The sequence below is a fragment of the Plectropomus leopardus genome, chromosome 20, assembly GCF_026936395.1.
Source record: "Plectropomus leopardus strain MGB_pleo_1.0 chromosome 20, ASM2693639v1, whole genome shotgun sequence".
Lineage (NCBI taxonomy): Eukaryota > Metazoa > Chordata > Actinopteri > Perciformes > Serranidae > Plectropomus > Plectropomus leopardus.
The window spans coordinates 9,384,837-9,409,584 of NC_142195.1; the positions used below are offsets into that span (position 1 = coordinate 9,384,837).

General features: G+C 41.0%; 4 protein-coding genes across 4 annotated transcripts in view; 2 read left to right on the forward strand and 2 right to left on the reverse strand.

Annotated features, from left to right (window-relative positions):
• The first annotated feature begins 287 nt into the window (after positions 1 to 287).
• Positions 288 to 6,728, forward strand: atp5f1a (ATP synthase F1 subunit alpha). The gene is made up of 11 exons (XM_042509594.2): positions 288 to 443; positions 1,682 to 1,757; positions 1,865 to 2,034; positions 3,416 to 3,589; positions 3,740 to 3,906; positions 4,413 to 4,713; positions 5,544 to 5,768; positions 5,839 to 5,946; positions 6,035 to 6,179; positions 6,268 to 6,418; positions 6,504 to 6,728. Exons 1-11 carry the CDS (start codon positions 384 to 386, stop codon positions 6,580 to 6,582), a joined length of 1,656 nt encoding a protein of 551 aa, XP_042365528.1. The 5' UTR covers positions 288 to 383; the 3' UTR covers positions 6,583 to 6,728.
• A 997-nt stretch (positions 6,729 to 7,725) lies between these two features.
• On the reverse strand, positions 7,726 to 10,681 carry hwa (huluwa). The gene is made up of 3 exons (XM_042509595.2): positions 9,915 to 10,681; positions 8,537 to 8,735; positions 7,726 to 8,311 (listed from the first exon to the last, which is right to left on the reverse strand). The coding sequence occupies exons 1-3, from the start codon at positions 10,503 to 10,505 to the stop codon at positions 8,148 to 8,150; spliced, it is 954 nt and encodes a 317-aa protein (XP_042365529.2). The 5' UTR covers positions 10,506 to 10,681; the 3' UTR covers positions 7,726 to 8,147.
• A 791-nt stretch (positions 10,682 to 11,472) lies between these two features.
• On the reverse strand, positions 11,473 to 16,173 carry LOC121959970 (dnaJ homolog subfamily B member 5). The gene is made up of 4 exons (XM_042509538.2): positions 15,798 to 16,173; positions 14,859 to 15,117; positions 13,914 to 14,467; positions 11,473 to 12,977 (listed from the first exon to the last, which is right to left on the reverse strand). The coding sequence occupies exons 1-4, from the start codon at positions 15,903 to 15,905 to the stop codon at positions 12,744 to 12,746; spliced, it is 1,155 nt and encodes a 384-aa protein (XP_042365472.2). The 5' UTR covers positions 15,906 to 16,173; the 3' UTR covers positions 11,473 to 12,743.
• Positions 16,174 to 17,105: 932 nt separating this feature from the next.
• LOC121960073 (uncharacterized) overlaps positions 17,106 to 24,748 on the forward strand; it is a 112,189-nt gene continuing 104,546 nt past the window's right edge. The window contains exon 1 of the mRNA XM_088071221.1: positions 17,106 to 17,559. The gene's annotated coding sequence lies outside the window, so the exon portion shown is untranslated. The remainder of the gene's footprint in view (positions 17,560 to 24,748) is intronic.

Genomic DNA, 24,748 nt, shown 5'->3' on the forward strand with positions numbered 1-24,748 from the left:
GTATGGCAATAAATAAATAAATAAATAAATAAATAAATAAATAAATAACGAAATCACAACCCAGCCACCCCTCCTCTGATAAATAGAGAACAGCCCCCCCCCAAAAAAAGAAAAGGCACAAAATCACTAAAGCAGAAACAAAATCTGAATCTAAGACATGAAATACTGTAAGTGAAAATATAGTACTGAAATATCTAAGCATATAAATAAGCAAAATATACATATATTTTATTTATATAAAGGAAACGGTATAAGAAACAAAAAAAAAGAAGTTTATTTTGAAGTACTTCCGGGTCACTGTGACCTTTCTACAAATCGGCTGCCGTGTCCGCCATCCTTCTCTCTCCGCTCCGGGAGCAGGACAGACCCCGCAGGACACCGACATGCTGTCAGTACGCGTCGCAGCGGCTCTTGCCCGCACTCTGCCTCGACGGGCTGGATTTGTAAGCACCTCTAACTTCTTTTGTCGTTAAATTTGTGTCGACCTTTACCAGAAAACCCTAAATTTATTCAAATGAAGAAGTCATGGCGGTGCTGTGCGTGCTCGCGTCTCTGCAGTGGAGGACACCGGGCCCTTCACTCTGCTGTCAGGCAGCAAGCTAGCACTGTGATGTGCCATTATTAAAGCTGACGAGTGGATAAAATGAATGTCTGAGCTTTGTGATAAAGTGCTAACACACTGTCAGCGGTTATGACTAAGCTAAAGTGCAGTCAAGACGTGTAATCTGGCATTGAAGGTCAGCTTTTGTCTCACTTTTAGCTTTAATTGGACATGCTAACTTTCATTATAAAAGCACCGCCAGGATAAACTTCGCACAGCTGTATATATTGCGTTATATGGGCTCACATTAGGCTGGATATTATTCTGGTCTAGCTAGTGACTTATAGGTGAGGACTGTCCTGTGACCCTGCAGACTGAATGACATGGGGCCCCTCTCAAATGCGCTCTTATTTTGGAAGAAGACCCCGGTCGTGTAGAAATAGGACTGTCTTAATGAATTTTAGCTACTTATTATAATTTACAATGAAATGTGAATGGAAATTATTCATATAAACTCTGTATTTTAATTGATCATAGTATGCTTGTAATATCCTAAATTACATTTAAGTGACAGAGCCAAGGGTATGTTTTTCTAAAAAATGTTTTAAAAAAAAATTAAATTTTTCAAAAACTGAAATGTTTAATATGCTGACAACTGCAAGAAAAAAAAAGAAAAAGACTCAGAAAACTCAGAAAAAGTTCCAGATTGTTTCCTATCCTGACAGTCTGCATGACATATGTCTGAAGTAATAATGCATTGTTTTGTATTAAAATATAGATATGGCAATATCACAGATAAATAATAACTGATAAAATTACTCATACCTTTTTTGTGCATTTTTTAAAAATTTTCCAAAGATGTATCATTTCTGGTTTCCATTTTTGTTTAGAAAAAGAAACTGACTTTCTTCTTAATCTTAAATCTTTTTCAAACACTGCACAGCTCTGAGTGGGTGTATTGGTAATACACGACAGGCCCAAACTGGGGCTATAATTGGGTTAACTTGCTTAGCACTGTGACAAAGTCACTGGGAAAGTCGATGAATAATATTTATCGTATTATATTTTTCTCTTTTCTTTGTTTTGATATTATTATCATGTGTAAAATTTCTGACTTTACTTGTCACCGCTGTCTTAAAGGTATCCAAGAACGTCGCAGCAGCATGTGTAGGAGTCAAGAATCTACACACCACCCGTCCATGGCTGCAGAAAACAGGTCAGTATTTTGGGAAACCTGTACTTGGCCGACTGTTTAAGAAAGATTCAAGTTACCCAGTAGTGTTTCCAAAGTTGTTAATTAGTGTACTTTTACACACATTGAAGGCACAGCCGAGGTATCATCCATTCTGGAGGAAAAGATCATGGGAGCTGACACCAGTGCTGACTTGGAGGAGACTGGTCGCGTGCTGTCCATCGGTGATGGTATTGCTAGAGTTTACGGTCTGAGGAACGTGCAGGCTGAGGAGATGGTGGAGTTCTCCTCTGGTCTGAAGGTAAAGACTGATAACGTAAACCTGAGACGCTGAGCTTTTGCTGTATGGCTTTATGATATTACAGCTTGAATATTTGAAAAGGTTGCATTCACTGAAACAGCGTCTATGTTCGGTGTAGTCAGAGGTAATTGGCAAACAGCGATGCTTTCTACTTTCTCTGAAACTGCTGTCAGTGGTCCCTTAACTCTTTAAAACCTGGAGCAACATCAGTTTTCTTGCTTTCAGATGCTTTTCACAAGTACATAAACCTTTGCATTTGGAGTAAATTGGTGCAGTTTCTTTCAAAAACATGAGAAATAAGGCAGTGAGCAATTTGGTAAGAAATGTTTCACAGATTACAAGAAATTCTTAGATTTTGAAAATGTTTTTGAAAAAGCTCAGTAAAATGTCCAGGGAAAAATGAAAAACTCTAAGGACAAACTATATTTGTAATTATTATAATTGCATATTTAAAATTACATCACAAAATTATAATTTTAAGCACTTTTTCAAAAAGATAATGTTTGTTGTTATTTTTTTGTATTTTTTTGATTTGTTGCATTTTTTTAAAACAAATTTTCAGATAATTATCTTGTTACTTTTTGCAAATTTCTTGCTAATTTTTATGTGATTTCCTTTTTCGTTGTTCATTGCTTTTTCTCCATGTTTTTGAAAGAAATCAAACCAATTTGCTCATGTTTCAAAGGGTTACATTCTCAGATGAAGGTTTAAGAAATTAATAGATTTAGAAATTTTTTTTAAATGTCTGGAGAAAAAAGCTAGGGAAAAACTGTACTTATAATTCTCATGATTTAATATTTCACTTTTATACATTTTAAGCACTTTTTCCAGGTCATATACTTGTTTATCTGTCTTTTTCATTTTTTTAATCAGTTGTTTTTAGGTACTTTTCTTGCAACATTTAACAATTTTTTTGCAAACTTTTCTTCTGCTCATTGCCTTCATCCCTTTTTATTTTTCTTCAAGAATCAAGCCAATTTGCTCAGGTTTTAAAGGGTTAAAGGGACACATCAATACTTTTCATTCTGGATCAGATTTCCCCATGCTTTTGCTCTGATGTGACCAAAGGGGACAACAATTTTTAAAATTGGTTTGATATTGCTTGAGACTGCTCCAGTGTAAGCCCTTCATGCAGTCGTGCAGCGTCATTAAAAGTGCCTGGCTTTGCTACTGACTGGCTTAGAGTGTTATTAGAAGTGTCTGACAAGATTGTGGAAATAGCCTTACAAAGAGATGAAATGTTTATACCTTACTTTTCTTAGGTCTGTTTATTATATATCTGTTGGTTTTTCATCTATTTGGAGGGCAGTTATGCCATGTTATTAGTAATTTGACTTCACGAAAGGAAAAAGTCTTAACTGTTGTTTCTTCTCTTATCCAGGGCATGTCTCTGAACTTGGAGCCCGACAATGTTGGCGTGGTGGTGTTTGGTAATGACAAGCTGATCAAGGAAGGCGACATTGTCAAGAGAACAGGTGCTATTGTGGATGTGCCTGTCGGTGAGGAGCTCCTGGGCCGCGTCGTCGATGCTTTGGGAAATGCTATCGATGGAAAGGTAAATGGTAGCGCGAGTAAACTCTACTTCTACAGCACTGTTAATGCGTAAAATGCAACACAAAATGCTTCTCATAAAAGCACTTCATCTGACTATATACAAGCACTAGTAGTCGCATCGGTCGATGGCTGATCCTTTTGTTCCCCGCAGGGTCCCCTTGGCTCCAGCACCCGCAGGCGTGTGGGTCTGAAGGCCCCTGGTATCATCCCCCGCATCTCTGTGAGGGAGCCAATGCAGACTGGCATCAAAGCCGTGGACAGTTTGGTGCCCATCGGTCGTGGACAGCGTGAGCTCATCATTGGAGACAGGCAGACTGGGTAAGAGGGTTCGGCTCAAAGTGAATACTTGAATACACGGTAGCGTTTGATGTTGTTCCTGGTGTTGCTGAAATGCAGTTACAGCAGTGGTAGTGCTAATGCTGATAAGGGGTGGGACAAATATGCAAAATATCATGATTCTAGCTAATTTGCAAGATGTTTTAATAACTGTTAATCATGCTGCTTGTTGGTAGTTCAGCTTTTGTAACTGTATGGCCATTTTGATTGTAGAAGTAATATTTTATGGGGTTTGTTGCTTAACGTTTCATCATGGCTGTGTGAAAAAATATTTTGAATTGGTTCAAAGTACATTTATCTCAACATGGTTTTATACTGTGGTTGTAATTATTTAAAGGCTTTTGAATACACTTGAAGGTGGTGCAGTGATTTTAATGAATTAACTTCTGACAATATCGGGCTCTAAAGCCCAAAATTAACATTTACTTGTGCACAATACAGATCTTTTGGTATATCCATGGTGCTTAGCCTTTAAATTTGTGTTGCAGCAAAACCGCAATTGCCATCGACACAATCATCAACCAGAAGCGCTTCAATGACGGCACCGACGAGAAGAAGAAGCTGTATTGTATCTACGTAGCTATTGGCCAGAAGAGGTCCACAGTGGCTCAGCTGGTGAAGAGGCTGACTGATGCCGACGCCATGAAGTACACCATTGTGGTGTCTGCCACTGCCTCTGATGCTGCTCCGCTGCAGTATCTGGCTCCGTACTCCGGCTGCTCCATGGGAGAGTACTTCAGAGACAACGGCAAGCACGCCCTGATCATCTACGACGATCTGTCCAAGCAGGTGAGTCTGATTATCCCTCTGTGCAGGGGATAGTCGTGGCTGATGGCATTATGTTTTTGGGATGTCTCTCCGCCCTCTCAAGAACACCTTGAGCGAATTTTTCAATTTTGGCACAAACGTCAACTTAGACTCAGTTAAGAACTTAATAGACTTTGGTGGTCAAAGGCCACTGTGACCTCTTGTGTCTCATTCTCGTGAACACAATATCTCAAGAACACCTTTAGTGCACAAACGTCGCCTTGAAGTCAACAATAAACTAATAAGATGTTGGTGGTCAAAGGTGAAGGTCACTGATTTTGTATCTGCCTCATTCTTGTGAACGCACTATCTCAAGAAGACCTTGAGGAAATTTCGGTGACTTTGGCACAAACATCCACTTGAACTTAATGAACTGATTAGAATTTTGTGGTCATGGTCAAAGGTCAAGGTCATTTTGACCTCACAAAACATATTTTTGGCTGTAACTCAATAATTCATTCGCTAAGTCTGACAAAATTTGACACAAATGTCAAATAGGATAAAATGACAAAGTGATTATATGATTTATATCCAAAAGGCCAAAGGTCAACTTCAGTGTGACATCATAATGTTCTGCAGAAACGCTTTTCTGGCCATTACTTAACGTCATATCTCAGAAGAGGAAACGTTTGGTCAGATACTAAATTGGATACAGGTTGGTAATTTTAGTTAATGCAGAAATCCAGCTGCTGCACGTTTGTCCCACTGAGACAAAGACCTGAACAAGAAAAACAGCAACACAGAGTCCGAACAACAAAGGAAATCTAAAAGTTAGCAGCCGTACAGCTCACCTCGTGTGTTTGTTTCTACAGGCCGTCGCCTACCGTCAGATGTCCCTGCTGCTCCGTCGTCCCCCCGGTCGTGAGGCTTACCCAGGAGACGTCTTCTACCTGCATTCCCGTCTGCTGGAGAGAGCCGCCAAGATGAACGACAACTTTGGCGGCGGCTCCCTCACAGCCCTTCCCGTTATCGAGACACAGGCTGGTGACGTGTCAGCCTACATTCCCACTAATGTCATCTCCATCACAGACGGACAGGTGAGCGTGTGACTCGCTGCATCCCAATTAAAATCCCGAAGCGGTCACTAAATGCTGTTTGCTCACACAGATCTTCTTGGAGACCGAGCTGTTCTACAAAGGTATTCGCCCGGCCATCAACGTCGGTCTGTCCGTGTCACGTGTCGGATCTGCCGCCCAGACCAGGGCCATGAAGCAGGTCAGCCCTCTTTATTATCACCCATTTTGCAGCTTTTATCACAATGAATGTCTTTGATTCTGACTTGTTGACCTCTGCGTGTCACCAGGTGGCCGGTACCATGAAGCTGGAGCTGGCCCAGTACCGTGAGGTGGCTGCCTTCGCTCAGTTTGGTTCTGATCTGGACGCTGCCACCCAGCAGCTGCTGAACCGTGGTGTCCGTCTGACTGAGCTCCTGAAACAGGGACAGTACTGTGAGTATTTCCATTCAGCATGACACGCTTCCTCACAAAATATGTCTGTCCTACATTTGTCTCATGTATCGTGACTGCGTGCTTCCAGCTCCAATGGCTATTGAGGAGCAGGTAACGGTCATTTATGCTGGTGTGAGGGGACACCTGGACAAAATGGAGCCTAGCAAGATCACCAAGTTTGAGAAGGCCTTCCTGCAGCACATCTTGAGTCAGCACCAAGACCTGCTGGCAGCGATTAGGTGAGTTAAAGAACTTCTGGGCATTTTAGGCACGGCAAGTAATGTTTTGACTTTACATTGTAACCGATCTGTTCTTGATTTGCAGGGCTGATGGCAAAATCTCTGAGGCTTCTGATGCTAAACTCAAGCAAATTGTGTTGACTTTCCTCTCCAGCTTCGAGTAAGGTGATGCTGTTCGGTCTGGTTGTTTTCATGTTCACACAGTGCAACGTCAGTTATACTTTCTATGAACTTAAAAAAAAAAAAGTGGCACTTGAACTTTAATGTACAGATATCTCTTAACAGAGAATAAAGTATTCCAACTAGTTGACCCGATTGCCTCTTTTATGTTTGGAGCTGCTGTTTCCAAATCACAGGAGCTACGATATTTTGATGAAGGTAAAATGTGTGTCAACGTATTGTCATAAATGAAGCATTGTATTGTTACAGAGCCTGCAAATCGTTTTCCGGATGAGGTAACATGCGTGTTTGGTACAGGCTGCAACAAAATCTTTTTTTTTTTTCCCCAGGGAAAATGAAATGAAAACATTACCCTTTCCCCTAAAATTGCTACTCATATCACATTTATTTTTGCATATTGTGCAGCCCTGGTTTGGTCACTTTCTGTTTTAATTCATGATGGACCACAAGATGCAGTTTGATGATGAAACAGAATATAAAAACTCAAACCAATGCTGATATAGGACACAGCCACACCTCTAACAGTTTTTTCTTAAAATCCTGCATCTCAACAGTTAGGAAGCAAATGCTGGTGTGTTTCATGCACAAATCAAACTAAGTCTCGGCGTAATGTAAAAAATAAATAACAGGGCAAGATGAATTGGATTAAGAATATTTTTGCTTGTCAGTCCACTGTACGCCCAGCTGGAGCCACAGTGCTTTCTTTTTCTCAACATTTTATTTATGAAAAGCAAACGTAAAGCATTAAATCATTGTATCTCTCTTACTATGTCACTGTGTAGGATAAGCCAACAGTAAAATTCTTGGTATCATCAGAAGTCTTTGGCTTCTGTCTGTGCAGAGTAAAACTGTACAGATAGAGAACACTAAACTATAGTGCCCTCTACTGGTAAGGAATGGCACTTAGCAGATTTCCAAATCAGTTTAATAGTAAAGGCGGAGATCAACAAAAAATGGAGAAAAAAAAGTGAACATCACCTGAAACCCAAAATTATATTTGTTCTTTAGCACTGACATAAGTCTGATTTATTGAATCCTGACCTCTAATATGTCTGCAAATTTCATTCTCTGTGTGTGACAATAATTTAAATTATTTCATTTGCAAAGATAATAAAGAGGCAGTTACCTCAATTATAAATGAGTCTTTATTATTCAAAGTGAATCAAAATATTTAAATCAACAGCAGTGAATATTAATCTTAATGTGAATGTTTGTGGAATCCAGAATTAGCTGAACAGCCCTGTAAACATGACAGTGACTACTATTAACAATAGCATAGGTGAAAGAGGTGCATGATAAATACTTAATGATAACTTAAGTGAAGGTGCATTTTAAATATTTCACAATTTGAACAAATTCAGTAGCAGAGTGCATTTGTAGAAAAAAATGTGTCCTTATAAAGTAGTGATTATTAGTGAGACAAACTAAATAAAGACTCTTTCCAAAAAATAAAAAAATAAAACAGTGCATTATTTAAATGAAATAAATAAGTAATAAAAATAAATAAATAAACATTAAAACTATTAATCACACTGACAGATGGAAAATATCACACCCAGTACTGTTTGGTGTGCACTGCAGGTCGGTGGTGTTTGTGTTTGGGTACATTATTCTGTTTGACATAGCAGGGGTCGTAATAATCCCACTCGAGGGCTGAAGCCAGGACACCGTTAGACAGACCGTCACTGTCTGACAGAATCCGCAGGGAGACACCTGCAAAAAAATGGTGAGTATTTTGTTTAAAAACTGTATGGAAAGCAGGAACAAGATCATTTTTTATTCCTCACCGGTTCTTTAAAGCCTTTCTCCCAGCAAGACAAGACAGTGTTTACATCATACTGTACCTCAGTCTACTTATTTTTGACGCAGCAGTGTCATTAGTTATTGATGACAGTCACATTGATTATTACAGTGCTGCTGAAGGAGACCAAAGCTTACCTGCACTTGCACCAAAGTCGCTGTCCAGTCCAGGACCCACTGCAGTCGTGTTCAGACAGGACGCCTCTGAAGGTGGGTTGGCGTACTCGCACTCTGTGTCCACTTTGTCAAACGCGTGCACTGCTACACCCGGGTTCACGTCTGTCAGGATTTCGTAAGCACTGCTCCGATGAAGACGACCCACATGTTCTGTCCTGAGCTGTGAACAGAGGAAAAAAATAAAGACCTCATACTTTGCATTAGAAATAATATGTGTGCTTTAAACATAAAGGTTCAATCTTGGGGAGACACATTTGTGTTACTTTTAAAATAATCTTGGTGATTTTGCAGAGATTTCTTGCTTTATTGCAGATTATCGTGACATAAAATTGACTCAAGCCGCAATTTAATGTGGGCTTTTTCCTACTGATGTAGTCTAAAAGTTTTCCTTCTTGCCATTTGCTTGGAATAAACCAAATAGACAGAGCAGGGGATTTAGTATAAGCAGTGAGTGGGTTCACTTCATTTCAGTGTGCTGGTATATGACGAGGGCCAGGAAAGCTGTTAAATGGAGTGTAATGTGCCAGCCAGGGGGGTAACCATGTAACTGTCAGCTGACAAAACAAACAACAATGTCGGCCGACAGGGCAAAAGCCATGATAGCTTTCCTAGTTGATAAAATAATGTATACAATATGAGTTTTTGTAAGCCTGATTGACATTCATCAGTTCTCTGTCTCATTAAGCTCCCTTGACTTGTTATTGTTTGTATGGGCCGTGTGATACGCCCCTGTCGCTGCTGAAATGTAGCAGCTAATCTGGTGTTTCTGATGGCTACGATAACTGTCAAATGGGTATCAGACTCTACGTAACCAGCCCACCACAGGCGTACACACCAAACCTTCAGCGGCCCAATAGGTTTGTGGTAATTTAATAAACTTTGTTTAGTAGCATGAAAATATGTAGTGCTAAAGCAAATATAAACTGAGATAAATGGGCCCCAGAAGTGGCTGTGGGTTTTTTTAGCTGATTTGGAGGCCTGACCTCAAAATCTTCCTATGAGACCTTACATACTTTACATCATAATTAATGAAATCGCCACACATGAAAACTGGAGCAATAAATAAACACCAAGAAGTCGGGTGTTTAATTGGGGCCCAGCAGCTCATTTTTGGCCCGGGGCCCCCCAATAAGGTTGATCCGGCCTGTTTGATGTTTGAGCACAATTACTTGAATTTGGAATCACTGACCTAAAACACTGTCAAATGTGAATATGTACTTATATTTCTGAAAGGATATCAACTAGTCAATCTCCACTACTTTCTAATAACTTCACAGTGTCGGCGTACTCATTAGACCTCTTTATTTTGAGTTAGTGACACCCACACTGGACCACTCACCATTGGAGAATTTGGCGGCACCAGGTTCACTCTGATTTCAGCCTCTGAATCGCTGGACTGCAGCAAAACCGGTGCGCTTTTGCACCATCCAGTTTTGCTGATGCTGTGTGTCCGTGAGCCGGAGGGCAGGTCGAGTCTGGGGGTGAAACCCGTCGCAGAGGAGGTGGCCTGGATGGTGCTCGGCGCCCTCCGGGACCCCGAACCGCCATCTGGCCTCAGTAGCCGGTTCCTGTGATCCAGCCCGGCCCTCTCCCTGGATGAAGCCCTGGAGGAGGTGACAGGATGGGGCAGGACGGGCTCCGACAGAGACGTGTAAGCTCTCCTGGCGTCCTGCAGAGAGGGGAAAGCCACGTCGGATACTCTTCTGACTCTTTGCAGCGTGGAGTGCAAAAGCATCTCCTCTGCGTCCTCTCGCTGCCGTCTGATGTTGTTCTTCTTTGACAGGATCAATAACTTGTAACCCAGAAAGAAGCAGTTCAGCAGCAGCAGGATGACCACACAGGGGATGAGCAGAAGTACCACCAAAGTCAGATTTGTCACGGGGTAACCTTCAGTCACATTTGATGGGGTGGTCAGACTTGTCTGCGACATCTCATCCGAGGGGACATGAAGGCTGAATTTGGAGAATCGGTGATCTCAATCGAGATGTCACGTGTCTGAACGCACAGGTGGTCTGGTTTGCCAATCAGTGAGGACTACTTTGTGTTTGAACGTATTTTTGATCCAACGTGCCAGCCTGCTCCTCACATGCAAACAGATGCAGCTTCTCATCCCTCTTGTCGTCATCATTGTCAGTGTTACCAAAGCAAAGGCTTGATCTGACTCTGCAACGCGCACTCAGTTCGCAGACACATGAATCACAGGTCAACAGGTGTGTCCTTTTATGTGCAGGATATTTGGGGTTGTCATAGCAACCGATTGCCGCTAGATGGCGGCACGTAGACAGGCTTCTGCACCACTGCATCTTAAAGTGCTGCAGTGAAGATATTCATGCTCTGAATTGTGATTTTTATGGACCCAGTGTTGTGGACCAGGGGCGTAACACCAAACGCTGGGCCCTATGCATAAACTGTCTCTCTGCCCCCCCCCAATTTCTTGGCCACATGCCTGACATTCTTTCACTTTTGCGTTTTTTTTCCTGCAGCGTAAAATGTGTCAGTGAATGCCCATCTTGTGAATTTTTAAGCTTTTACATATTATTAAAAAGGACTTGCTAATAAATGGCTAAATGAGACTACAAAACATCATCACATAAATCAGTTTGTAATTGTGCATTTAAGAAGTGAGAGGACCCTTAGAGATCTTCCACTATTTCTTTTATAAAGAGTTCACTCTTTATATCGATTTATTCGGCCAATTTTAATGTAGTTATGGCACTAATTAATAAGAAATAAAAACATGATAACAAAACCAAAGTTTTCATACTAGGCTTTTTGAGGGCCCTCCTCCCATTGGGGCCCCAGGTAATCAGTTCCCAATTTATCCCCCTATTACAATGCCCCTTTTAAGGACTAAAATAATGATAATAATGATGATGATGATGATAATAACAATAATAATAATAATAATCTTTATTTATGGCACTTTTCAAAAACAACATTACAAAATGCTTCACATAGCATCAAAATAAAACATACAAGACATAACATTTTTCAAACAAGTTTGAAAAGAAAACAGATTAAGAAAAAACTGTAAGTTGTATAAAACCAAGGAAATAAAAGAGTTTAAAGGGTATTAGAACTCAAGTAAAATCAGGAAAGGCTTTCTGATAAAAGTATAATTTAAGAAGGGACTAATGAGAGATCACTGAATCGGGCAGCTTGTTCCAGAGCCTTGCAGCTCTGACTGCAAACTCTCTGTCCCCTTTTAGCTCTGTAACAGACAGAAGAGCTCTGCCCGAGGATCTCAAACTACGTACCAACACATACAGCATTAAAAGTTCAGAGATATAGCCAGTAGTGAAGCCATGAAGAGCTTTAAAGATAATTGGTAAAATCTCCTTCTTAAACATACTGGGAGCCAGAGTGAAAAGGCTGAAACTTGAGTGATGTGATCACGTCCTTTAAAAGTCTGGCAGCTCAATTCTGTACAGTCTGCGGTTCATTATTTATTACTTGTAATACCATGTAATTATTACTTATACAATGTACATAATTATCACAAAGAACAGCGGAAAACAGAAGTCAAATTATGTTGTTTTTTTCTTCTTTATTTTTCATGCTTTATCATTCTATATCAGATAATAATACACCAACTGCTGCCTCCTTGCAGAATATATACAAACATTTCAAATAATTCAATAGAACATTTGACAAATGAATCTCTCTTAGAGACAATATTTTTGCATTTTGCACACAAAGTAGATCCTTGTACACAAGTATATATGCTATTGTAATAAATCAATGCAAAAAATCGGTCATATGAGCACCATATAACTAGAATAAAGTTCTTCTTCTACCGCTCAGGTTTAAGGAAGTCTATACAGACTTGAATAGCACACTGATATCCTGCTGTAGGCTTGCAAGTATAACAGTACAGATAACCTTTTCACTCAGAGAAAGGCTATTGAGTCAATGGACGCCCTCAGATACCAAAGACCCCATTCATCAGCTCTGAACTCACTGCTCAGGTGGCATCATGCTTGTCGTGCCCTGCAGAAAGTCACCTCCTCGCTGAACTATAACTCACTTAACCGCTTCTTGCCATTCCCAAACACAATGAGAGGTTGTGATTGGTTGTGATATTAGCACCTCGGGCAAGGCTGTGTTTGTGAATTGATAACAACATACACACATGGTGAAGCTGTGTCAATCAGCAAAGAAAAGCAGGCTAGCACTGGGCCAGGCTGTGCTTGATGATCTCGCGGGACTGCGGTGGGATCCTGTCGGGGAAGAGCACCTGGAACTCCACCACCAAGTCGCCGCGCTGGGATGGGCTCTTGGGCAGGGGCAGACCTTCGCCCCTCAGCCGCCGGACAGCGCCGGGCTTGATAACGTCGCTGCATGGTAGAGGCATCATCCGGTTGTCAAGTGTTGGCACGTTAACTGTGCAGCCGCAGAGAGCCTGGAGGGAACAAAAAGGAAGAGAAAAAGTTAGCTTGTAGACTTGTTAAATGTAGAGCACGTTTTGTAATGCTTCCTGAGTGGCCCTGATATGACTGGTGTGAAGCACACTTGGAACACAAGAAAAAAATCAATTAAATGCCTGATATTTAAAGGTGTCAAGTTATGTAAGGGATAAATATGGAGCGTCTGTCTTTCAAAAACGATTTTCTGTGTTATGCAACAAACCAGTGCTACAGATGTTATAATCGTTGCCCTATTTACAGACTGTGTGTGGGAGTTAAGTGCTTCAGTGACTGAAGGGAGCCATAGGAAGATGGAGGGAACTCTTTGAAATGCCACTCTGTGTGACTGCTACCCTGCTAATCTGCGCGTAGGCTGCTAGAAGTGAGAGCCAGAGACGGATCGAGCCAAAAACTGGCCTGCTGCGTAGAGGCAGAGGAGTCTGCGGCACACATCGGTGCTGAAGTGTGATTCGTGGGGGCAGTCAGCACCGTGGCTAAATTTAGCTCCTGCTCTCTCTCGCTCTGCAGGGGCCGATGAGGTAACGAAGGCGTTGGCAGGCTGCTGCTGCTGTTATGTTAGCGGGGGTCTGTTAGCCCATTGTAAGCTGGGGGCTCAGAGGCACTGAATCAGAACACCGTGTTCTCTCTTCACACTAAAATCAAAGATAACGCCCTCCCAGAGTTTGGCAGAGATCGCACCTTCTGGCTTATGATGCCCTTCAGTAATTGATTTTTTTGGTACTTGAGAAAATGCATCATTGCACGGTTACGTAAAGGATAAGATGTGGCGGATGGCCTTTCTCTGAGTAGGTGTAAGCTGTTGGCATTACATAGTATATCTACTTATAGATCTGTGACATAATAAATGAGGAGGCCTCTGTAGGAGTCAAACTGTCGTCTTTTAAGCCTGACATAAGTGCACAAAAACTCACCTCCTTGAGGGTGATCTTGGCTGTGAACACGATGTTGGAGCCATCCCTCTTGTATTGCATGTGCTCCTTGTCCCTGAGTATGAAGGTGATGTCTGCTGGGATGTTGTTGGGCGTCTCGTCTCCCTCCCTGGGGAAGGTGATCTTGGTCCCGGCCTTCCAGCCCTTCTTCACCACCACGTTCAGCACCTTCTCCTCGGTTCGCATGCTGCGCCCGTCGGGGTTGAGGCGGCTGCGGGTGATCTTTACGTGCTTCGTGCAGCCCTGCATCACCTCCTCTAAGGTCACCAGCAGGTCGTGCACCACCTCGTCGCCCTGCAGCCTCCGCTGGCCCTTTCGCAGGCCACCTTCACTGCCGGAGAACCCATTCACGTGGCTAAAGGGGAACCGTCTGAAGGGGTTGAAGAGGTCGTCTTCACCGTCCCAGTCATTGCTGAAGAAGATGTCGAAGTGGTCCGAGCCGTGGAAGAAGGAGGAAAAGGTGGAGTGGGGGTCGGTGTGGAAGTTATTGCGAAAAACGTTGCCTTGGCCCGCCATGCACATTCCATTTTTAAGACCTAGAAATACACAAAGAAAACAGAAAGGGTTCATTTAAATTCATCAAAATCTACATGTTTTCATGATGATTCATTCTTTTTCTAATATTAGTGCTTCTTTAATGCAAATTCTGCTGCTGCCTCTAGAAGGTTTCCTAAACATCAGCTATTTAGGAGTTTTCAGGAAAACTCTTACATTGCTGAATAATTCATCAGCCCTGCAGCTGTTGATGCTGCACATATTTAGCCACTTTAACAAGAGTGAAAGTGTCTCAGTGATGATCCTCCCACAGCTCATCAGTATTTAGCCTTAATGAAGACATGAATAGTCAATGCACCCGCCTGGGCTACAGTAATTAACCACATGTCAGTTACTATTTGCGCGACTTAACTCACGGAAATCAAATCTCACCTTCTTCTCCAAACTGGTCATAGATGCTTCTCTTTTTGGGGTCAGTCAAGATCTCGTAGGCCTCAGCGATCTCTTTGAACTTGTCCTCTGCATCTGCGTCGCTGTTCTTGTCCGGGTGGAACTTGAGAGCCATCTTCCTGTAGGCCTTCTTGATCTCGTCTTCATTGGAATCGGGGGAGACACCCAGGACTTTGAAGAAGTCCTTGCCAGTGGGTTTGATGGCCAGGCAGGGTGTGTCCTGCTCAGACTTGGTGCTCTCCTGTGGACACAAGAACAATCAGACATTAGTGCACTCATGAAAACCTGCTCAAAGAATGCACTTCTGATGAACTCTCATTGTGGCAATAATGCATGCTGCAAAGACAGCTGACCATAAATAACCAATGAGGGTGTAAATTTAAATATTCATCTCATAGAATTCAAAACAGGAAGGTTCATGTATTGGACATTCTCCACACAAGCTGCTGCACATTGTCTATTAATATGCAGAAAAATCAGCCCCCCAGCAAATACACTCTGTGGGAAAACACCCTTATCTCCGTGCTGCATATCCATGCATTTTATGGGCTGGTGCACAATACAACGTGAGAGAGAGGGGGGGTCGTGAGGGGCAAAAGATTTCCCCCAACGACCGAGATTCTCTGCAGCGATTGGCTGAGAGCGCATCGGCGATTATTGGATTTTGAATGAATCCACAGCAACAGACATATAGTCAATGATACTGAGAGATGATGAAAGGATTTTCTTTTAGGTTTTTTTTTTTTTTTTTTTACAGCTTGTCTCCTGCCATAATACACCTTGTATGAAATCCAAACGCCCTAACAGTGTATTTAACACACTATAATATAAGCAGGCTATTTGCTGATTTAATTAGTAATTAAACAAAGAAAAAAAAAAGATTAAAACAAACAAAAAAAAAGTTGATCAAAATGTACTCACCGCTGATGATGATGATCCTGAGCTGTCACCCCTGTGCATCACGCGCACTTTGCACTTGACATTGACATTTTTGTGCTTCACACCGAACTGAGTCCAGATGAGAACCATGACGGCTGCTAAAAAAGTAGTTTGCTTTTAGGCTACAAGTGTCGCTGTCCAGGTGCTGAAATCGCTCCGGTGTTTGTCGATGCTACTGCTGCGTCCTGTCTGAGCTCTCCTCGGCTCTCTGTTAAATAGCACCGCGGCAGCTCCTTTACTATCCACTCACCCGCCCACGCAGCAGTGAGCGAGCTTTCCCCGGATCCGCCCATTTCCTCACGCGCAGCAGGGGATGCCGGTGTCCTCAGGTTGCTCGGTGCAAAGCCATTGGAGCTCCGGCGATGATCACGCGGATGTTGCAGCCTCCTTGTCCATCTTCAGACTTGCTTCCGGAGTTCTTGAAAGCAGAGCCGAGCAGACAGTCACGACACAGCACAAAGTGTTTTTTTTTTTTTTTTCATTTCACAAACTGAACAGAACAACCAGACATGCAGTTAAAACACCCAGACAGTCACCTGCTCAGGGATGGAGCCCCTGTCCTCAGATGACTTTTTATCTTTTGTGCAAACTGAATTTGTTGTTAATATTAAGGCTATGTAACTATGCAGTGGATGAGAGGATGCAAAAATTATACTGGGATGTTTTTGAACAGCTATTTTAAGCAGCTTATAACTCTGCAGTGACATTAACAGTCAAGTAAAAAAAAAAAAAGTAGGTTTGGTCATATGATCAATAAGTGTTTAGACAGGTTTTCTGTAACATGAACGCCTTTGTGGTGTAATGCAATTGAATGAATGAATGAATGAATAAAACCTTTATTGCCCCAAGGGGACTTTGCTTTGCATAAATGAGCATAAAGACCAACAATGACAACATATTACATAAAAACGTACATGAAAAATTGATAGGTGGTACATTTGTGCAACCATAGTCTGTGATGGTGGGATACAGACAAGATCAAATATCAAAATATTTTTGACTAAAATCCTAGAAATCGATATTTTAGGTTTCTTTCACAAATGTAAAAATTTAATCTTACGGCTCTTTTAGACTTTTAGACTCTAGGTTTACATCTAGATAGGGATAGAGGACGTTTCTCGGGGGTTTTGACGCTCACAAAAAAATATTTACTGATTTACAGAGGTCTATTTTCCGATGCTAGTCAATGGGGGAAAGTCTTTTTGGGCCATTGTCATGTAATTCCACTTTTGACCACTGTGTACATTTTGCATCAACGCGTGGCGCACTTCCTGGGGGGCAGGAAGGCAGTCAACCATCAAATCTCGCACATGTCTGCGAGATTAAGGATGACCTACGAGAGCAAAGCGGAGCAAAGGTGAAGGGTTGCGCGTGCAGCACGAAGAAACTAGCACAGACAAATATTATGGTTGGTAACCACGGATATAAGAAATTGGATAAATGTTAAAGAAAATTTAACCGACAGAAATAAAGATAGCATACGTCCGGCCCGGAATTGGAGGAAAAACGCGCTGTGGGAGGAGGGCAAAAACCCACGAGAGAAGGCTAAGCTAGCATTAGCAGTGCGGCTCGAGCCCAGCCGCTGTCACCGGCTCGCGGGGGGTCTCCAGGTGAGCTTCCAATGAGACAAAATGTACATGAGGGACATTTTCACTGACCAGCGTCGGTCCATGCGCCGCACTGGTGGAGCAGCTGGACTTCCGGAGAGACCTCACATGAATGTCGCCCGCAGCTCGTCTGAACGGTGAGTCCAGTGCTGTAGCTGCTACTGTTAACGCTGATTTTTGTACTGGCGTTAAGTCTGTCGCGCAAAACTGCGACAGTCATGGGCGTATCATGAGACAGGAGGCCTCTGGGGACTGGTATGCAAAGGGTCCAACCACCTCTCCTACACCGTTTCTCGGCGACACGCAACAGCAATCGCGCTGTACGTGCTTTGTTTCAAAGGGACATTGTGTCTCTCCCCTATGTAATTACTTATTGGAATAACTTATTACCAAATCTTGATTGGGGAAAGATCTGGATTTTACCAACCAAATACATGATCAATAATAAAATTAAAGAAGTATCTTTCAAATTAATTCACAAAATTTATCCATGTAAAATATTCTTTTTACAGCGGTTTAAGTTGTGTTAAATTGTGTTGACACTAATTGCTCTTTCTGTTCATAATGCCCTGAAGATATCTTTCACTTGTTTTGGTTTTGCCCTTTTCAAACAGTTTCTGGATAGATGTTTGCCACTTTATTTCCTCCTTTATTGAAAATAACTTTACCCTTTGTTTTGAAAATATACTGTTTGGTTTCACTTCCTTTACACCCCCCAAAAACAAACAATATTATATAATTAATCTTATTATTCTGTTGGCTAAATGGCATATTCATAAATGCCGATACATGAATAAAAATCCTTGCTTTCTTTTTTTTAATAAATGAAACCAAACAGTATATAAAAACAATCAAAGACTCAACCAACAGTAAAGCTGTCAAGACCCTGAACCTGTGTACCCTTTTTAATGTCTTTTTGTAAAGAAACTTATTTATAAAAAAAAAAATGGAATACCATGTATGTAACCCCCTTCTTGTTTTTATGTTGTATTGTTATGTTCTGTCAAACGTAAACCTCTCCTACATGGGAGCAAGAAACAGACCTGGCAGTAGCTTTACCTCTTTTCGTTGTTTTTGCATCTTTTTGTAGTCGTTATAGATCTTTCTGTGGTCCTTTTGTGTTTATGAAATAATTTTGCATCTTTTTTTTGGTTAATTTGTGTCTCTAACTGTAGTAATTCTGTGCGAGTTTGTTGTAGTTTTGTATCTTTTTGCAGTCATTACACATTTTTTGAGGTCAATTTGTGTTCATGAGATAATTTAGCATCTTTTGGGTTATTTTGTGTCTCTAGTCATTTGTGTATCTTTGTGGTTGGTTTGCACCTTCTTGTTGTCATGCATCGTTCTGAAGGCATTTAATATTTATGAGATAACTTTGTTTCTTTTTTGGTTGCTTTGTGTCTGTTTGTAGTCATTTCGTGCATCTTTGTGGTGGCTTTGCCCTTTTTTGTTGTCGGTTTGCATCTCTTTGTAGCTGTTGGGCATCTTTTTGATGTCGTTTTGTGTTAATGAGACAATTTTGTGATTTCTTGTTTGTCTTTTTTGTCTCTTTGTGGTCATTGTATGTGTCTGTGGTGATTTTGCTGCTTTTTGTTGTTCTTCTTTTATAAATGTTTATGGTTATGGGATAATTTTGCATCTTTTTCGTAATTCTTTCACTTTGTTTTTTTGTCTCTTTGTGGTTCCTTTTCCCCTTTAATTGCTTTGAGTCTTTTTCAGTTCTTTTGCAGTTCATTTGCATATTTGTGTGGTCATTTTGATTTGCTTATTGGTCAGTATGTGTCTTTTTGAGCGACATGTTGTAGGTATGGGCCAGAAGGGCCTCTGATATTTTGGCACATTTACCTGTGCCTGGTGGACACACTCAGTAATCTATCCATCTCTGGCAGTGGTGGTTAAACACAGGCTAGTGAGTGATGTTGTGGCATTTTGGTGCAACGAATCAGCTTTTGCTTCAAAAACAATCTTGCATGTGTTGCATCAAGTTTGTGTTGGAGATGTTTGTGCTTTACCTATAATGGGTTGTGAAGCATCTTAATACTGGTAGACTATATATTTATATACAGTCCATATGTGTAGTGTATCAGCAGCTTGAGTTTTCTTGTCATGTGGTATTGGTGGTATTTGCATTTTTGCTGTGCTTCCAATCATGTTGTAAGTCTAGTTAGTTGAGTATTGTAGCTGGTTGAGGTGGAGATAGTTTTAGGCAGGCTACTTTAAGTGCACTTCAAGTTGGGGAAGTACACTTTTATAATTGAACAAAATTCAAAACAGCAGCAAATTATAACCTTAACACCTTCTATTGATTGACATTTCAAATGTGTGAAGGTTGATTTCCTGAAGCTGAAGTTTACTTGGACCCAAACTGTTCTGTTAATGGAGTTTTCCTCAAAAGTTCAATAAGCTTTACAAAGGCTGCATTTGTTGAATGGCTCCTGTATCCATTATGTTAAGCAGGTGTGCATATAAATGCGTCCGCCCCCATAGTTCTGCATAGCAATTATGTGTAGTGCTACAGACAATAAATGAAAACCAATGCAAATGAGCCATTTAATCGCCAGCAGCTGTGCATGGAAAAGGCAGCTTCCAGTTATGCAACTGAAATGTGTTAAAGAACCTTGTGTCGTTTAGTAAGCGTTAACATATCATGCTCCTGCGAAAAATCAAAATATCACCTCAGAATCATGTTGACTGACTGAAGGATGCTGATTGCCTTGCCAGAAAATTGCTGTGAAAAAACTTGTCAATCTTCATTTTGATAAATAGTAAAATAAACTCAACGAGGCTCAGTTTTCTTACTTGAGTTTAAGAGTTTGATTACACCACAGAAAGGCTGGCTTCAAGAACCAGTCAATCCACATAGACCTCCCATGTTAATATGCCCAACTCTGCAGCAGAAATAAACATGTTTATAGCCTGGTACAAAACATTTTTTTCCTTGTCTGTACAGCTAATTTACTAATTTATGACTACTGTTCTTTGAGTGAATTTTTTAATAAAACTCACACAAATGCAGTCACCAGAAGTAAGAAGCTAACATTAAGCCATAAATGAACAACAACATGGACACATAACTTCAACATTGCCACTACAGAAGCCTTTCAGGCTGTGTTCGGCACGATGACGTTCAGTAGTCTCATTTAGCCATTTGTAAGCAACTGTCTTTCAAAATTCACAAGTGGGGTATTTACTCACGTACTCTATGTCGTAGAACAAAACGTGAAAGTCTTTTCAGCTTGTGTTAACCCATTAACATCTGGGTTTTGTCTTTAATGGGAGAGGTTAAAATTGGCATTCACTTACAAGACAAATTACTTTGTATAATCACGAGTATTTATCGGCTCCAGCTCGATCACCTATCGGTGACTTCTCAGCCACATTTTCTGTCCGTCTTCGCAGCACTCGATCGCCGTTCGAAATTAGTCTGCACCAAGTTTAAAAGAGAGACTGGATAAGTGAAATAAGGAAAAAAATAAAATAAAATAAAACAAAAAACAGAAAGGCATACTCGTCTTCATGGCTCTGGTCTAGTGGCAATAGGAAAGGTGTCATCTATTTTTATCCGGATTTTGTTTAAAAAGAAAAGCATATACATGCTTATTTTCATGAGGAAAAAGAGTGCAACTATACTGTATAACTGCCAGTAGAGCAAATTGTGTAATTAATAGGGATTAAACATGATCTATATACAGCAATTTTTTTTCACTACCCAACAGTCTTCAGTTTATTCTGCATCATAACAGAAATGCAGTAAAGTTAAATGTTTCATTTACAGTTACTGTATCCTGTTACGTAATACATGTTCAGCATAACCCGACCTGTTCTACTAATGGGTAAGGTGGTAGAAACTGATCATTTAGTAGCTGTTAATTCAACAATAGAGAGCAGCTTGAATGTGCTGCCAACATGAAACACATTTGTCGTTTTCTGAGAATTGCTAATTCCACACCAAATGTGTGATCTGGGATTATTGTTTCATGAACGTTTCACTTGAAAACAGGGCCAACTAATTAGGGGGTGGGATATTGTTCAAGTAATATTCAGATTATCCCTTCTCATTATGGACTCATCAGACTCCAAAGTCATCATCTGTAGAAAATAATGGAAGTAGCCACCATAACGTTGCCCATTGGTTTGCTGACTCCCCTTTTGAAGCCTTAAGTTTGGCATTTTGGTCATCGCCATCTTGGATTTTTTGGAGTCAGAAGTGACCAAATTTGGATGAGAGGGTGGACATAATCATAATGCTCTCTGCTAGCTTGCTAAATTTACGGCTGGGGTTGTGTTACTGCTAATTTTTACTAGGGAAAAATAGGCTTAAACCGTTAGAGAAACAAGACTTTTTTCACATGACCAAAATGTTACAGTTCACTACCAAGAAATGAAAACACATTGGGGCACCTAGTGGCTCAGTGTATAGAGCGGCTGCCCCATGTACAGAGGCTGAGTCCTCGCCGCAGCAACCACGGGTTCGATTCTGGCCTCAGCCCTTTGCTGCCGTCGCCCCTCCCTTTCGGCCCTTTCAAACTTTGTCTGTCCTGTCAATTAAATGCATAAAAAGCCCCAAGGTTGGATGCTTGAAATTAGGTCTGTGGTTAACCCCTTCCCCTTTTCCGTCCCTCCTCCTCCCTTAATAATTATGCACAGTCCCTAACCAAGAAGATATTTTGTTAAGACAAATGAGGAAACTGGGGATTTAAGAGGGCTTATGTGATGTGTAGTATAAATAAAATATGAAGATATTTAAAAATATCTCACAGACCCACACAGTGCTGTTGACTCACAAATCAACACCACATGAAGGCCACTCTTGATGAAATGCAGCAAGTCATCTGCTTGAATGCTGCTTTCACTGCCATTGAAAAAGACCCAGCATTTCTATTTAGAGATTATACTACAGTATTACAACACAGAGTCAGCTGTGCAGCCGGCAGTGCAGCCATGGATATGGAAATCAGTGTCAGGGAGCATACATACATGGCAATGCTTCCTCTGCTGTGATGCTTCAGTCATCCAATGGGGGCTGGAGTTTCCTGGGGATTCTCCTTTCGTCTTACAGGAAACGGCAGACAAATTTGGTTAGAACATGTTGTGCCAGGAGCGTCATGCTCCAGATCGCAGCTCTTACATACTATTCACAGATTGAGCGAGATGGAGTGAATCACAACAGCCTCTTTCACAGCAATCATTCTTTCCTGCCCACGGGAACAGTCTGACTGTGTGTTCGGCTTGTTTTTCACACATTCACGCTGTCTCTCTCATAAACACATACAAAGTTGCTTGTCAGTCTCCGAGAAATGAATGCTAATTAAAGTGCCAAGCTGCACTGACACCGTTATTGTTAGGCAGCGAGAAGGTGGACAGCTTACATGCAGCCTGGTGTACTTGCGGTGTTGTTTAGTCTTCTCACTTGCTCAGTAGTAACTTCATTGAACTGCTTTTGTCTGTGCCCCCGTTTTTTAACTGCAGTGTATGTGTAATCTTTTTTTGTAATCAACTATGCATGGTTGTATAACTTAAAATAAAATGGAACAGAAGTCAGTCCCCTTTTGTCTGCTAATACCAATACATATACAGTGTGCTTTACCATACATGTAGGCTCACCTACAACGTACACAGGCACGCCAGCTCTCAAGTGAAGGAAATCAGTAAGAAATGCCCCCAAAAAGACCCAGAGTACAGCCCTGTCCCCGAGATTTTTTATTTTCATTTGTACGTTACCACTACTTTCTTAACTAAACTACTTTCTTAATTATCGCTGATTGAATCATGTTCAGAGTATGATACAAAAATTTCACATCACAATTATCCTGGCCAAAATAATTGCAATTATGAAATTATCCCGACATTAATCAAAATACGCTTTAAAGTCTTAAAATGCCACCAAGTTATGCCTGACTTTGACATGATATTTTAAGGCTCCTCCTCACCTGAATACATTGCATTCCCTACGAGCAAAATATTAATAAAACTATGCCCTAAGTATAGGCTTATACACAGATAGGACACATTTTTTTAGTGTGCTTCGTTTGTAGGGAAAAACTAATAAAAGGGAAAAAAATATGCCAATGCTTTTTTAGAGATTGTTGCATATGTAGCCTGTTTTGGCAAATCTCTTTTCTTGTTGGTTGCACAGCAGTCTCTTAAGGCTTAATTATCCTAATAATGGAAATTCTTATCGTGGGCGTCTTTTTTTGTTTCATGATACATTTTAAAAATATCAGATTGACACTGGATGGACGGGGATTCAGTGAGTTGACATTAGCATCCATGGCCTTCATGCCTTCGTTGAACTACAGGTTGAAGTGATTCTTTTAATATGGTTTAACAAGTTAGTTTTCTTGCCTGGTGGCACAGACACAAGTCCAGTGCACTCTATGCTTATGATTTGTTCTTGCTTTACATTACACTTTAAATGCAAAAAACTTCCAAAAAAATGGGTGATGATCCATTTCTAAGGACTGGCTCTCTGCCCTCTGCTCCAGACAGGTTTTTTTTTTTACTTGTCTGCGCTGTTACTCATCTACTCTGGACTGCAGCCGTAACGTTAAGAAAAATTGCCGCAGCACGGTGTGAACACAGCAGCATGGCCGCTCCCTAAAATTGGAGACTTTCTAAACTTACTTGCTGTAAGTTTAGAAAGCGCTCAATTTTATATACAGCAGAGTTTGAATTTTAAATGTCAATATCCCAGTTGACCGTGTTCATTTAAATGTGGGAAGCAAAAGTCGTGATTGAAATAACATTTGATGAATGCAGTGGTAGGTGAAAACATGCTCAATGCTTCATCATTTATTTATTTTGTTTTTGTTGGCCTAAAGCTAGTCCAATTTACTGAGTCTTAAACGACCCAAATCATCCAAATGGACACCCACAGCAAGAGCTGGCCAAATGATGGATGTCCAATTTATTCCAACCTTGCCTGACAACAACTACAACAAATCTACTGACAACAACAAATCTGTGTTGATGGATGTTGAAAAAAATTGGTTGTTTGGCAGGTGTGCAGCCTTCATTTACAGGGCTCGAGTTAACACCCTGACACCCTCCAGGTTTGTAATAGCAAAACTTGAACTCCCCTGGGTTGCTTCAACCCCCAAATTCCCAGAAAAACATAGAGAGAACATAACTTCACTGTCCTGGATTGTAGGTGATTACATATGACTTGATCTATTGTTACAGGAAGATTTTAATTTTAATTTAATTTAAAAGTGTTGTTGTCCTCACCTCTGTGTTCTGAGGACATTGCTGTTTGAAATGTGCCTTGTGTCATAGTGGCATTTAACATGTCCACTCTTCACAACTCCAGCTGTCTCTGTTCAAATC